The 14,795-nt window shown below is 42.6% G+C and overlaps 4 protein-coding genes across 4 annotated transcripts; 3 read left to right on the forward strand and 1 right to left on the reverse strand.

The window, feature by feature from the left end:
* Nucleotides 1-697: 697 nt before the first annotated feature.
* On the forward strand, nucleotides 698-3,018 carry KVR01_002075 (uncharacterized protein; the record flags this gene model as incomplete). The annotated part of the gene is made up of 9 exons (XM_044782358.1): nucleotides 698-767; nucleotides 883-1,209; nucleotides 1,291-1,337; nucleotides 1,412-1,585; nucleotides 1,656-1,891; nucleotides 1,950-1,987; nucleotides 2,158-2,361; nucleotides 2,598-2,744; nucleotides 2,822-3,018. 9 exons carry the CDS (start codon nucleotides 698-700, stop codon nucleotides 3,016-3,018), a joined length of 1,440 nt encoding a protein of 479 aa, XP_044647090.1.
* Nucleotides 3,019-4,088: 1,070 nt separating this feature from the next.
* KVR01_002845 (uncharacterized protein) lies at nucleotides 4,089-5,655 on the forward strand. The gene has a single exon (XM_044785502.1). The coding sequence runs from the start codon at nucleotides 4,131-4,133 to the stop codon at nucleotides 5,403-5,405; it is 1,275 nt and encodes a 424-aa protein (XP_044647860.1). The 5' UTR covers nucleotides 4,089-4,130; the 3' UTR covers nucleotides 5,406-5,655.
* Nucleotides 5,656-9,869: 4,214 nt separating this feature from the next.
* On the forward strand, nucleotides 9,870-11,270 carry KVR01_003148 (uncharacterized protein; the record flags this gene model as incomplete). Its single annotated transcript, XM_044782827.1, has 3 exons — nucleotides 9,870-10,144; nucleotides 10,220-10,311; nucleotides 10,481-11,270. Exons 1-3 carry the CDS (start codon nucleotides 9,959-9,961, stop codon nucleotides 11,268-11,270), a joined length of 1,068 nt encoding a protein of 355 aa, XP_044648163.1. The 5' UTR covers nucleotides 9,870-9,958.
* Nucleotides 11,271-11,654: 384 nt separating this feature from the next.
* On the reverse strand, nucleotides 11,655-13,168 carry KVR01_002454 (uncharacterized protein). Its single transcript, XM_044786809.1, has one exon. The coding sequence runs from the start codon at nucleotides 12,912-12,914 to the stop codon at nucleotides 12,231-12,233; it is 684 nt and encodes a 227-aa protein (XP_044647469.1). The 5' UTR covers nucleotides 12,915-13,168; the 3' UTR covers nucleotides 11,655-12,230.
* Nucleotides 13,169-14,795: the final 1,627 nt, after the last annotated feature.

Below are 14,795 nucleotides of genomic sequence, written 5' to 3' on the forward strand. Positions count from 1 at the left end.
TCAGCGATGTCTTTGGGAACGTCTCAACAAAGCCGGACGCCGCCTGAGCTTGATTTTTCGCGTCTTATGACCTACATACAGGTGTGCTATGGCAAAAACGTGGCAAGCGTGGGAAATGTCGGAAAAGTCCTTTTCCCAAGGGCGGTAGCGAGAACGTGCCCGCTAACTCACGGCCCTGCCGCAATGGCGAACTAGGAAAGCCGAAGCGCGACCTGCATGACTCTGTGCCAGGCGGGCATTGGGCCCTCCTCTTCCCCAGAAAACCTTTTACGGGGACCCCAGGAAAATTCCGGCTGTGTGTGGGGCCTTGCGGGCAGCGGATCAAACACCCCAACCCCCTCGCCTCCTAGGGGGGATTCAAGTTTGATGTGATGGTGAGAAAATGGCTCGATGAGGATGGATACCTACGTCGTCATTGAACGTCGGGTGTTGCTTGTCTTCTAGACCATTTCAGGAATCTAATTAGCCTTCAAGGCCAAGTTTTGAGGGGGGGGGAGGAGAGCCTTGTTTCCCCAGATCCCCCGGCTTATTTACGCACAGCTGGGGTATCCAAGAGTCGGCGTGTTCGCTTCAGTTGCAATGACACGGCCTGCGCTTTGTATGCCGGTTTAGCGAAGAACACTATATAACATCCAACATATCCTTGACTGCTACCCTATTGTTGTCCTCCTCTCTCGTGCATCAACACTATCCAAAAATGACAGTCCTCATAGGCCGCCCGCTCCATTGGGCAATTACAGCTGCAGCCGGTTCCGGCTTCCTTCTGTGTACGTGAAGTTATCTTTGAGTCTTCTCTCACCTCGCCGCCATATAGCTTGCCTCGTCAGGGGTACAAACAGAGGCACAGACATGCAGCGGCTACTGACTTCTTTGTGCGAATAGTCGGATATGACCAGGGTGTCATGTCAGGGCTGTTGACGGGCCAAGCCTTCACAGCTCAATTCCCTGAAATCGATACCAACGAGGGCTCCAACGGTAGCGCGTCTCTACAGGGAACTGTTGTCGCCATCTACGAAATCGGATGCTTCTTCGGCTCCATCCTCGCCCTCGTCTTCGGAGAAAAGCTGGGAAGAAGGATGACAATTCTGATCGGTTGTGCTATACTGTGTGTTGGTGGAGCACTCCAGGCTTCTGCATATTCTATCCCGCATCTCATCGTAGGGCGAATCGTGGCAGGTCTGGGAAATGGAATGAACACGAGTACCATACGTAAGTCCTTTCTGCGTCTGTGTTTTTTTTTCTTTTCATTCCCTATCATGGACAGTGTAGATGAGCTAACCCTACCTGAAGCCGTGTGGCATTCTGAGTTGATGCAGGCAGACAAGCGTGGAAAAGGGGTAAGTTTGACGACCGCCTACCGTTCAGCTCCATTATGCAAACCCTTCACTAACACTGGTAACTACTACAACAGCTTAGCATCGAGCTTGCCATCAATATTTTCGGCGTCATGACTGCTTACTGGGTCGATTATGGAATGTCGTATGTCAACAACCATGCGCAATTCCGCTTCCCGTTAGGTTTGCAATGTGTTTTCGCTCTTGTTACAATTGCCCTCATGCTTGTTTTGCCTGAGTCCCCACGATGGGTAAGTGTCCCCAAGCTACCTACACAGAGACCATGGGGCACTTCGAAGCTAATAATGTACCGCCAAACAGCTTATTGCGCAAGATCGACACGACGAAGCACGAAACATCCTCCTGGCCCTACTCCCGAAGAACAAACCCGATGAGGACTTTGTCCATAGAGAGATGTCAGAGATCCAGCACGCTATCGATGAGGAGAGAGAGGCAGCCCACGGAAGCTCCTACAAGGCTTTGTTTACGAATGGGCCACAAAAGTTCTTTTATCGAACAATGTTAGGCATAGGAGGCCAATTCATGCAACAACTCTCGTATGTCACCGTCTTTCATGTCTGCCCTTCCGTTGACCGCTAACAGTCATCTCTCCAGGGGTATCAACTTGATCACCTACTACGCTCCTGTCATCTGTAAGCAGCCTTTCGCATCCCCCACAATTTTTCAATTCTCCCAAATTTGCCTGCTGCTGTTCCTCAGTAGAATGCTTTATGTTGATCAATTACATACATCATTTCAACCTATACCATCATTTTGCGTGCATAGTCAGCCAGAGTATTGTTGTGCTAACATCTGCGCATAGTCCAGCAGTCTGTCGGGCTGTCGCACAATATGTCCATGCTGCTCGCGGGATTTAACGGCGTGGCATATTTTCTAAGCTCACTTATTCCAATCTGGGTCATCGATAGACTCGGAAGGCGTAAGCTTATGCTTTTCGCTGCAGCTGGTCAGGGTTGCTGCATGGCCATCTTGGCCGGAACCGTGTCTGATGGCTCAGCAACCTCCGGTATTATAGCATCAGTGATGTTGTTCCTCTTTAACTGGTTTTTTGCAGTGCGTATCACTTTCTACTTGCTACAGATCCCCGTATTTCAGGTTTTGGAATGCTCTAGTACGCAACACAGGACTAACATCACCAATAGATCGGCTTGCTGGCTATTCCCTGGTTGCGTAAGCTTCACTCCATCCATTCAACCTTTGCATTATATTAATTGTTGGCCCCGAAATCTAACGACGCTATAGTTCCTGCCGAGTATGCCCCGCTGGCGATTCGCCAGAGAGCTGCTGCGCTTGCATCGGCATCGAACTGGATCTTTACATTCCTGGTGGTCGAGATCACACCAGTTAGTATCGGTAATATCGGCTACCGTACATACATCTATTTCTGCAGTATGTTCAACCACTCCCAGAAATACCAGTTTCCCAAACGCTCCTTTGCGAAATTACCAGAACTGACCTCTTTCTAGTCTTTAACTTCTGCTTCCTGCCCCTGATCTACTTCTTCTATCCCGAAACGCGGAACCTAACCTTGGAGCAAATCGACAAGTTGTTCACTGGCGGGAAGGTTATGCTCCACTGGACGCCGTCTATGGGCGAGATTGGCGACCCAAGCGAGGTCAAGGACGGTATTGTAGAACAACACGTCGAAAAACAAATTGCCTAGGTTCATCGTATGCCGGGCTGGGATTTGGGAGAGCTCGTTCAATTTGCGTGTTTGGCTACGCTTCAGCACGCAATTCTACGTGTCTTGTTTTTCTTATGCAGATACCAACAATTGTTTCGGCCATATCAAATCAAGACTGGAGTACCAAGCATTTTGTCCTTTTGCTTGAAAATAAAATGGGTTTGCTCTACTTGAGTGCCTACCCAGGTACCAGGCAGGTAGGTGGTGACGCTTAACACGACCTCCGCCCAGGTGCTCGGGTTGCTGCGTGGCCACGATATCACTCACCCGACCTCCCATAAGACACTCTCCTATAGGATACCCTCCTATGGCACACCCTCCTGTGGCACACCCTCCTATGGCACACCCTCCTATGGCACACCCTCCTATGGCACACCATCCTATGTGATATCCTCTTATAAGATACCGTAGGGCACCCACTATCAGATATACCTACCTACCTTTAGTCACAATATACTATATAAAGTGAGAGCATTTAACTTATGTGGTTTCGCTTCTATTCCGTATATGTCCAAGGATATATATGGTGCCTTTATATGGTGGTTAGCGCTCAAGAAATAGTTTATATAGTATATTGTAACTAAAGGTTGTACCGGTATGTCTAAAGGTGGGTGCCCTATTCTTTCCACTGTTATTAGCACTGTATTTCTTTAAACGCTAGGTCTTGAGCGTTGACCACTGTATGAAGGCGCCATATACATTTTATATGTATGGGGATTAAAAATAAAACCACCTGGGTGCCCTATAGTATTATAAAGGGCCTCCTATAGAAAGTCATCACATAGACAGGAGCACTTGAGGTAGATTAGCCACAGCGAGATCAACATCACGGATTCTCATTTTCAACACGCAAACACGGTACGGACATAACACTATATGTGATAATTTCACTGTGGTCGTGTGTGGTGCATGTGAGGATCGCGTTATTCTTGGATTCGGAAATAATCGGACTTGCTGAGGTAAGCCTCATCAAAATGACTTGGAGATAACATTGAAGATAAGCCGTCTAGCCGTACCGATTACGCATTGATAACCGAGCTGGCCTCAAGCTGGCTTCAGTGCACAGTCACACGATCTTTAAGGGGAACACAATGGCGGAAATTACTGATAATCCGTTTCGTTTCCTTGACCTCCCATTTGAGGTCAGGAATGCCATATATCATGTGATTCTCTGCGATCCGCCACCTGCAAAACTGCGACGGGTTGAACAGGCTGACCTTCTCTGGCTACCCGAAGGCATGGCAAAAATTACGCACCCCCGAGAGATTCAGATACTGCACACCAATCACCAAGTTCACGCGGAAGCTAGAGATGTTATGCTTCGGGGCAATCAGTTCGTTCGAATCCGTGCGCGGGGAGTCGGCCAAGTCATCAAGGGGTTTTTCCTAGCCCGTCAAATCCCCATCATTCGCACTACTGCACGCTCAAGGGAGACCTTCAAGGGCTTTGTGATGACACATTCCATCGAGTTGGCTTCTGATCAGCCTGCAGAATTTCCTGGCTCCGAGCACGACGCCGATATCGATCTAGTCATCCTCCAACGTGACCACGGTCTGTTCTGTGAAGCTCTTGCCACAAGGGGTGTTTTGATGGTCAGGGGATTTGGCCGTCTCACCAGACACAGATTAACCATCCACAATCCGTTTGAGTCTACCCTGAGCCCTCGGTTCTTGGGAGAGAAAAACCAGGAGAGGCTTCTCCAGCCATACCGCGACCACTTGCGCGGGTTTCTACACTTCTCAGTCGACGGCAGTGTACGTAGCTCGCTGGCTGAATCCGTGAAACACGCCGTTGCCAAAGAAGACCTCCCGGAGCCCGATGCGGTCTTGGCCGAATTCAAACGCGACAAAGACCTAGGAAACCGCTACTTCAGGCAAAAAGAATTCCACAAGGCCGCTGAAGCCTACACGACTGGCTATATCAAGGTCGCGCTCATTAGGAACGGTAACCTCTGGTCACAAGTCGCGGCCAGAGGGGGACAGGGCTTCCTCCACGGAGTTTCCGAGACGTATTACCAGGTCTGCCTCAACTGCGCGCAGAACATCCTTGTCTTCCTAAGGGAGACATCAGAATCCGACAAGACCAAGATTCAGTACTACTGTGGCAAAGCCGACTACCACGTTAAATCGGCGATGGCGGCCGGGGAGAACTTCACGAGCGACTGGCGGCCAAACTTACAGCAGATGGCAAAGCTGTCGTTCCGAGCCGCGTCAATAGAGCGTGTTTTGGGAAACATGGATGCCGCAAAGTCACTTATAGATATTGCCCGCCAGCAAGCGCCCAGGGACCCGGTTATAAGACGTGAGGCGGAGGAAATTGACGCTCTGATGAGGTCGCAGGCGGGACTCGGCCGGCTATTGCTTTGAGCAAGTGAGACTGATCAACGGTGAAATAACATACCTAGATATGCTTGACTCCGTGACCATAGGGCCCCGTCTGGTTGACAATTTGATGCCCACCGCACTCAGGCTCACGACAGTCGGTGAAATATCCAAGTACAGGTGGCCGTGCCTGATTCTTATTGTTATCTCAGCTCCGGATCCAGAAAAGAGTTTGCTGCATGTGTGGGCATCAAAACTCGGTACGGCAGCAGGCTGTATATCACGTCGCACTGGACATGATGAGGACTTCTCAAGCCCAGCGAGTTACATGGCAGCCTATTAGAAACTAGAGAAAGTTCACTAGAATTTTCACAAGACAGGATTTAAGTACCGCTTATTCAGAAATCACTTCCCATGTTCCAAGGTAATCTAAAGATCAGAGCTGAAACTTGGCTGGCCCACAATAATGTCATCCCACATAGTCCAGCATGGTCAGTGAATATTATATCTAATTTCTAAAGGGAGTAGAACTAATCTAGTCTAGTAGTTTTATTTATTTAATCCTTATATATATAAAATATATATAGCGCCTTTATATAATAATAAATATTTAAAATTAAATATTTAAAAAATAATATATAATATTTTAATTTAATTATTTTTATATTAAAGAAATAATTTTTAATTAATATTACTTTAATTATTATATTAAAATAAATATTTAAATTTAAAATATCTATTAATAATTAAAGTAAAATTATTAAAAAATTATTTTATTAATACTTTTTATATAATAACTTTTAAAAACTTTTAAAAAATTATAAATTTTTAAATATTATTATAATTTTTATATATTTTATTAAATATATATATAATTATTTTATAATTTATAAAAGTAAGTTATTATTAAAAATATATTTTTAAAAATCTTTTCTTAATTTAAGTTTTCTAAAAATAATTACTATAATAAAAGTTAATATTTAATATTTTTAAAAGTTTAATAAATAAATTATTATATATTAAATTAAGCTTTAACTATATTATAGTTTTCCTTTATATTATATAACTATCTTTTAATTTAATTACTTATTTCTTTCTTAATTTAAAATTTATATATAAAGTCTTTAATAACTTTATATATATCTTTATAATTCTTTTATAAAGAAACTTTAAATTTATTCTTTTCTTTATTTCTATTATACTTTTTATATTATTAAAAAGTTAATAATTATTAATAATAAAAATATAAACTTAAAAAGATAAACTTATTATACCCTTCTTTTATTCTTTTATAAATTACTTTTAAAACTCTTTTAAAAGTTTTAATACTTTATTATAAAAATCTTAAAATAGTATATTATAAATTATTTCTTTATTTTAAGTTCTTTTAAAATTAATAATTATATATTTAAATAAAGATTATAATATTAACTTTTAAACTTATTTAATAAAGGTTTTAATATAATATATATATATATATATATATTTAAAAGATAATTTTAATTAAACTTTTTTAATATAATTTATTTATATAATAATTATTTTTAAACTTAATTTTATTATATAACTTTTTTATAATAATTAAAACTATTTTTATTTATAATTAATATTATTATTAAACTCTTTTTAATATAAAGTTAAAAGATTTATAATTATAATTTTCTAACTAATTTTTATTTAATTAATTTCTTTTATTATAATTTAATCTAACTTAATTTAAACCTTCTTTTAAATTATATAAATATTTTTATTTCTATAAATATAAATATTAAATTAAAACCTTTAAACTTAAATTTAAGATTTTTATAAATTTTAATTTCCTTTAAATTAAATTTATAATCTTTTAACTTTTTTAAAAATATATTAATTATCTTAAATATTAATAACTTCTTTTTAAAGTAAAGGTTTACCTTTATTATTAAAACTATAGGCTAAACACCTATAAAATTAACTAGTAGGTCTATATACTCTACTTATCTTATTAGCCTAAATAGCCTTTATACCTTTTATAATATAAGATTATAGCTTTACTATCTCCCCTATACTATTCCTTAAATAACTTTAGTTTTAAATTAATAATTCTTTATAAATAATTTAAGCCTTCTTTTACTATAAGTTATAAGAATTATTTTATTTATATAGTTATAAATTTAGTTATTAATACTTATTTCTTCTTTTATTTATAAGCTATTAGAATTATAAACTTAAATAATAGAGTATAATTACCTTATTTAGAGGTTGTCTCTTAGTTTAGTGGCGTAGTAGGTTAAGTAACTGCTTTTAAGTAGTTTTATTTATAATGTAGTGGAGTTAATGGATGGGTGTTTGCTTGTAGAGTAGAGCTAGAACCTATGTGTGTCCCTTGGGGGAATGGTAGCTTTATCTTCGCCTATTTCAACTAACTTGCCTGAGTTACACAGCGAATTTAGCACTTACATATAGTACTTGCTGGCATCAGACTAGGCAGCCTGTGGTCCGTGATAGCTTTAACCTTTGACGCGCCGGCCCGAACCAACTAGGTACGGCCCAGTGCACTAGCGCAAAAAGGTATCTTTTAATAATAGATAGTATTATAGATAATTATAAAATTACTATAAAAAGTCTTATATAGTAAACTTAATTAAGTTAATCTTTAAAAGATATATTATATTTTATTTTTTTAAAACTTTAACTATTTACTTTTAATTTAATAATAAAATTAAAAAAAATATAAATAGTTTATAATTTATATTATTATTAAAATAATATATTTTAATTTTATTTATATATTATAAAGTTAAAATTATAAATATTTATTATATTATAATTATTATTATTAATATTATATTCTTTTAAATATTAAGTTTTAAATATTTATTATTATATAAAAATATTATATATATTTTAAATATATATAAAATAGAAGTAAAATTATATATATTAAATTAAAAATTTAATAATTTTTTAAATATAAAATATATTAATTTTAAAAAATTTAAAACTTTTATTTTATTTTTTTATAATTAAATATTATATAAATAGCTTCTTTAAAGCTTATAAAGGTTATTTTTTTAAGTAATTAGTTAGTAAATATTTAGCTATAATTAGTTAAAATATAGAACTATTATTACCCTTATATAGGACTGCCGCTGCCCTTATATAGGATTGTTGCTGCCCCTTTATAGCAATTAGCCTAATAGTTAGTATATAGTTAGTAGCTAGCTATAGGCCCCTTTTTCCCTTAGTAAATATTAGGCTGTAATTGGTTGGGAGAGTGGCGACACTTTACCCTCACTTACTCGCTCCGCTTACTTACTTTAATAGCGTACCGCCGCCCTAGATTTAAATTAGCTAATTAGAAGTTAAGGATTAGTTAGGGCTAGTGTTAGTTAGGAGGCTTAGTTAGTTGTGTAGGGAAATTAGAGGAAGTAGTTTTAGTTAATTAGAAGTTTTAAAAGGGGAAGTTTTAACTTAAATTAGAAGTATCCTTACTATATACCTATTATAGGGGTAAAGTTATTAAAAACTTTAATTTATATCCTTAATTTCTTAGTTAATAAAGGTTTAAGAAAAGTAAAACTATAACTATTAAATCTATAAAAATTTAGGCTATATTTTAGTACTATTTTCTTAGTAAATTAAATATTTAATATTTTTTAATGTAAATTTTTAGGTTATTATTAATTTTTAATTTTTAAGATATTATAAGACTTAGAACTATTTTTAAAAGAATAATAAAGTTATAAAAAAATATATAAACCTTTATAATATATAAAGTAAAAGTTAAATTAAAAATATAATATTATAAAAGATTATTTATAACTTATAATATAAAATTTATTTTTATATTTTTATAATATTTTTATAAAGTTTTATATATAAAGTATTATTTTTAAATAAATAAATTATCTTTTTATATTTTTATATTTTTATAATTTTTATAATTATATTTATAATAATTTTATTTTATTATATTTTTAAAAATTAAGATTTATAATATTTTTATAAAATTTTATTCTTTAATAAAAATATATTAAAATATTATATATATCTTTAAATATATATATAATAAAAGTAAAATTATTTAGTTATTATATATATAACTTTTAATAGTTTAAAGCTATTAAATAATATAAGCTATAAGGGATCTATTCTATTATTATAGATTTAGAAGGTATGGTAGTGTTATGGAAATAATGTATGTGACTCTAGCTTGTATGGAGTTTTAGGCGTGTTATGATTATCTTGATGTATCCATCTAATCTAAGTAAATACTTGTTTCTCGAGCTTTAAAGCACACAATACTTACAGGAACTAAGATGTAGCAATTTGCCTCTAACAGCTGTAGGCAAAAGCTGCCAGCCAACGTGATGTGGGGAGGTAGCTAGCTTGTTGTGAATGAAATGGGGGATGGATTTGTAATCGAGTTGCCGTAGTGTTGAAGAGGTTTGTAATCGGCGGGACGTTGAGACATTGAAGGTTTTTGGGATGGCAGATTGCGTCACATTCAAGTTTAGCGGGCGGAGATACCCCGATCGTAGTCCGAATTGTTTTATATTGTATTATCCGTCACCTCATCGTCAACATTTCGGTACTGCATCAACTGCCAGTCTTTTCGTATGAGCACAATGTCATCAGCAAGCCGGGCCATAGTGTGTGTCGGAAAGGGGGAAGCCGCTGTCAAGGAAGTGCCCATTCCCAACCTTCGCGAGGGCCATGTTCTAGTCAAGGTGAAGGCATTAGGTTTGAATCCGACAGATTGGAAGTCCATTTACAGTGGCGACGCAATAGGCATGAGGATAGGTGTATGCCAGCCGTTCCTTCGCAAGCCCTGGAGCCTTCAGGGCGTCCACGCATGAACACTGACTAACCTGCGGCAGTGTGACTACGCAGGAGTGGTCGAGGAAGTCGGTTCGGGCGTGACTAAGGCCCTGAAGAAAGGGGACCGCGTAAGCGGGATGGCGCACGGAGGGTGAGTGATATCCCTCCTCGCAAACATGGACACATCGCGAGAAGTGTCAACTGGTATCTGGAATTTCATTGTCGTGCGTCAGGGACACAGAGCATGGCTAGGACCGCCTATTCTGTTCCCATTTTCCACAGGATTTTCGGAAGTAGGGCTCTAACATTGACTGGAATAGGATTGATGGCGTCAGAGGTGCTTTTGGGGACTATGCCATTGCAAATGCTGACGTACTGCTCATCATCCCGGATAATGTCAGCTTCGAAGACGCTGCGACTCTAGGCGTTGGCATCACAACAGTTGGCCAGGGCCTGTACCAGTTCTTGAAGCTTCCTCTCCCAATGAGCCCGCTCTCCACACCCAAGGCTATTCTGATCAACGGAGGAAGCACCGCCACTGGGATCTTGGGCATCCAGTTTGCGAAGCTATCCGGTCTCACTGTACTCACCACCTCCTCACCTCACAACTTTGACTACCTGAAGTCTCTGGGAGCAGATGCCGTATTCGATTACCATACTCCGGCCGAGGAGCTGGCCAAGGAGATAAAGGCACATACCCAGAACAGCCTCACTCTCGCTTGGGACTGCTCGCCCACGCCCGAGTCGACCCAGCTGTCTGCGGCGGCAATGAGCGACTCCCAGCCAGGGATCTATGGTGCCCTACTTCCCGTCAAGGATGAGGCGCTGAAGGCAGTCAATCCGCAAGTCTCTGGTGGGTTCACCATGGGCTATACGGTCTTTGGCGAGGCGTTCACGCGCGGTGGACGGGACTATCCCGCCAAGCCACAGGACAGGGAGTTTGGAAAGGCCTTTTGGGATCTTAGCCGGGACCTGCTGGCACAGGGAAAGTTCAAGGTTGCCCGGATATCGGTGAATCAGGGCGGGGCGGGCCTGGAGGGGGTGCTGAAGGGGTTGGAGGACCTGAGAAATGGCAAAGTGAGCGGGACCAAGCTGGTCTATACGCTATAGCAACAACGCGTCACCTTTGAAGGGTTCTCCTCTGGGGACAATACTGCATTGTGTTCAGAATGCAGCAAGATGCTGTTGTTTGTATGTGACGAGAGGTGTTTACTGTGTACGGACCCGGGTTTGACATAGGGCTGAAACTGGTGTCATGCGGTATCTGCACGTGGTTGCCTATGTATGCTACTCACCTTTTCCCCGTGGCTGAACCATTGGCGGTTCTAAACATGTCTCATGGTTCTGGCTCGGATCTGCTACCTAGGTAGTATTGTACATATCTATACACTTGAGCCCCTTAGCCTTGCCTGTGCATCGCAAGGCTGGGGCCACAAGCACCTATCGTATAGGTACTCCAGATAACACCAATCCAGACTTATGGATGATTCATAATTAAGAACATAATTTTAACTAAATTCAGTTGGGTTTCTCTCAGCAGCGACAATATATGACCTAATGATAGCGACGAAATAACTCTGAGCCTACTTACCCAGCTGATCTTTCCCCGCGCTACCTGACATAAACGAGGAGATGCTGCTTCCCAGCTTGAAGCACACAGTGAGATGCACGTATCAGTGGACCCTATATCATATATAACATATGCCATTGGCCGTGTATACGGATGTCCACTAGCATATAGGTGACAAGTACCTCCCCTAAGCTCGGGCCTTGGCCAGTATAAATGACAACCGAGCTCCCTTCCTGCCAAACACCTGAAATAATTGTCATCTTATACCTTACTATAACGGTGTCCCTTAGCCTTGTCTGTGCATTACAAGGCTGAGGCTACAAGCACCTATTGTATTATAACTATCGTTATTGATACCATATTCTTTCCAAGCGCTGGGTCTTAAGTGCTTACCACCGTATAAAGGCGCCATATATGTCCTCGGACGTATACGGAATAGAAGCGAAACCACTTATACCTTACTACACCAGCATTCCAATCCCTAGGCAATCTTTAATCGACTAGGAAGCCACAACCTGTGAAGCGGGTGTCACGACAGGTACCAGCTGGGCATGTGTCTGTGCCTGCGCAATATGCTCTTCGCCAGCCTTCCTCTTTAGCTCATCGATAAACTTCTGACAGAGATCCCTGTGTGCTGACTCGAAGCTCCTGACGACAAACGGCTTAACGATCGCGTTGCACTCTACCCTGGCGTACTCAACCAGCTCCCACTCCCCGGCACCGGGGGAGCTGAGCCCCGCGCCGTCCACGATGTCATGGAGGTCGTCCCTCGCGACCCCGTCTGAGCCCGCCCGGCCGGCCCGCTCAAACTCAGCACCGAGGTCCCGCCGCTGAACCTCATAGGTTGACCACACGTGCACGCCGCCCTGCGCATCCGCGCGGCACCGCACCCCGGCCGGGCTGGACTGGAAGGTGGCCGGGATCTTGATGTCCTTGTACAGGCCAAAAAGGGGGACGATGACGACGCGCTCAACGACTTCGTAGCATTCGATTCTGGCACCGTCTTGGGTGAAGAATGGATCTGATGTGACGTCCTTTTCATCTACGGGCCGACGGTTGTACCGTAACAGGTACGGATGTGGTGTTATGAGCGGCTCGTAAGCCTGCAGGTGTTGTATAACAATGTCCGGGGATAGGTAGGCCGGCAGAGGGAAATGTAGCTCTATCATATGAGATGCTGGCATATTTATAGCTGCACGGCGCCGAGACTGTGCGATGAAACAGGTCTCCTGGAACCTGTGCAATTCTGGAAAAGCTTTGTCGTGTAGTCTTGGGCCTCGGTGCTGCTATGGACCTGGTATGGTATGGGAGGACCTGGGAAGTGGGTAGGCAAACTGGCTCTGCTTGATGTGACGCGACTCTCCTGCCGCAGGTGAATTCAGTGAAACGAATCCTGGTCTACGTTTCTCACACGATATCAGGAATATTGCGAACAATGGTATTGTATATGACTGAATGGCTAGAGCAATGTGATGATGGGCAGGTAAGTAGCATCTCGGCCCTAAATCCAGCAGTCGGTTGGTGGCTGTGTTTGTTGCGGCTGAAGATGGCCCTGCTCGTGGGTCTGTCGCTCCGGCTCCTGAAAAGTGAGTTGTCAGAATCAAGCACTGCCGTTGGCGGTTGACAGCTCCAGTCGCGCGCTCTGACCTCGTGGGAATGGCCATGAGGAAGGGCTAGTATTGTCAGCATTGGACCCTGAAACAGGCCGGAGAGCCTATATTTGGCTCTATCCGCCAATGCTGCACCGTAGCATGGGAGAAGGAGCTGCTTGTATGAATTGTCGGCGCCGCGCGGAGCCGTGCAGAGCCGGGAGAAGCTCCAAAGCCCTTCTGTCTCTCTACTTAGAGATGGGGTGCTGCTGTGAGGGTTGTGTAGCCGCCTAATCCCAAAGGCGCCCAAGCCGGGGTCGGTGGACGTCCGGAAAACTTGACCTTGGCTTCGTCCGTGGTATCGGGTATCCTCTCACGCTACGGACTGCCGTCGGTCATAAAGCGGCCACAACCCTCTCGACGAGCGGCCAGCTTCCGCCGCGTTGCTGCGTTGCTGCAGGTCCCATTGAACCTCGGCTTCCACATAGTTCACTGGAAGTCGAGCCTGCCCAACAATCTAGGAGAATCACTGGGTCTCGGCTGTCGATAGACTCGTGGGGAGTGGGGAGTGGGTCGCCGGTGACGTGGAAACGGTCCATGTGCCCGAGCATGCAATGCAGTACAAAAAGAGAGGGCGGCGAAGCTGGCGAAGCTGGCGATGCTCGCTCATGCGTTGGTACCTTACAGTTCAGCCGTGTGGGCGTGTTCGAACCCAAACAAACCCAAATGCAGTCTCGCGGCGTGAGCCTTCACCGCCGTCCGCAGCCGTAACATGACACGACACGACGCGACATTGAGGTCAGTAGGGCCAAGGGCAGACCAGAAGAAATTTCGTCCTAGTGTCGGGTCTTGTTCTGCCAGCGCGACGGGCGGCGTGGAAAGGAGATGGCGGTGAAGGTGAAGCGATGCCGCTTCCAGGCAGCCTGGCAGTTGAGCTGCAGCTCCGGCTCGACTGATTCAATGCAAGTCAATGCTAGCTCCCGAGCGGCCACTGCAGCAGCTGCAGCAGCGCAGGCGAAGGTGGCAATGGTTTGCAGGCGTCGACGTCGCATTGTTCCAGATGCAAGATTAGCTCACTGATGAGTTCCGGCACAGGCTGACAGACAGTTGACAGGGTCCTCTGGGGTCCTCTGGCTACCACCGTTCGAGTCCAACCGTAGCCGAGATGGGTTTCGGAATGCAGCCGGCCGGCGACCGTTTGGACACAAACAGTCGCTCATTCAGTCATTGTGCGGGCTGCGAGCGGCGATACATAGACAGTACACTACTAGTGCAGGGTCGGCATGCCATTAGAATCCTTGTCGAACCCACTTCGCGTGTCCACCCTGGAGGGGCAGACATGTCACGGTGACTCCCGTCCAAGGAATGAATGGATGGAGAGAGGGGTGCCAGCCCTATCTGTCTGTTTGCCTCCCAGATCGTGTGAAACACTCGTGCTGTGGTGCTGTGGTGCTGGCGGGCCTTGGTGGTGATCAT

Source organism: Diaporthe batatas, assembly GCF_019321695.1.
Source record: "Diaporthe batatas strain CRI 302-4 chromosome Unknown Contig00003, whole genome shotgun sequence".
In the NCBI taxonomy this organism is placed as follows: Eukaryota; Fungi; Ascomycota; class Sordariomycetes; order Diaporthales; family Diaporthaceae; genus Diaporthe; species Diaporthe batatas.

What these genes read in the sequence shown, in the direction of transcription:
- KVR01_002845 (XM_044785502.1), top strand. Translation starts at nt 4,131, where the DNA reads ATGGCGGAAATTACTGATAATCCGTTTCGTTTCCTTGACCTCCCATTT.
- KVR01_002454 (XM_044786809.1), bottom strand. Translation starts at nt 12,914, where the DNA reads ATGCCAGCATCTCATATGATAGAGCTACATTTCCCTCTGCCGGCCTAC.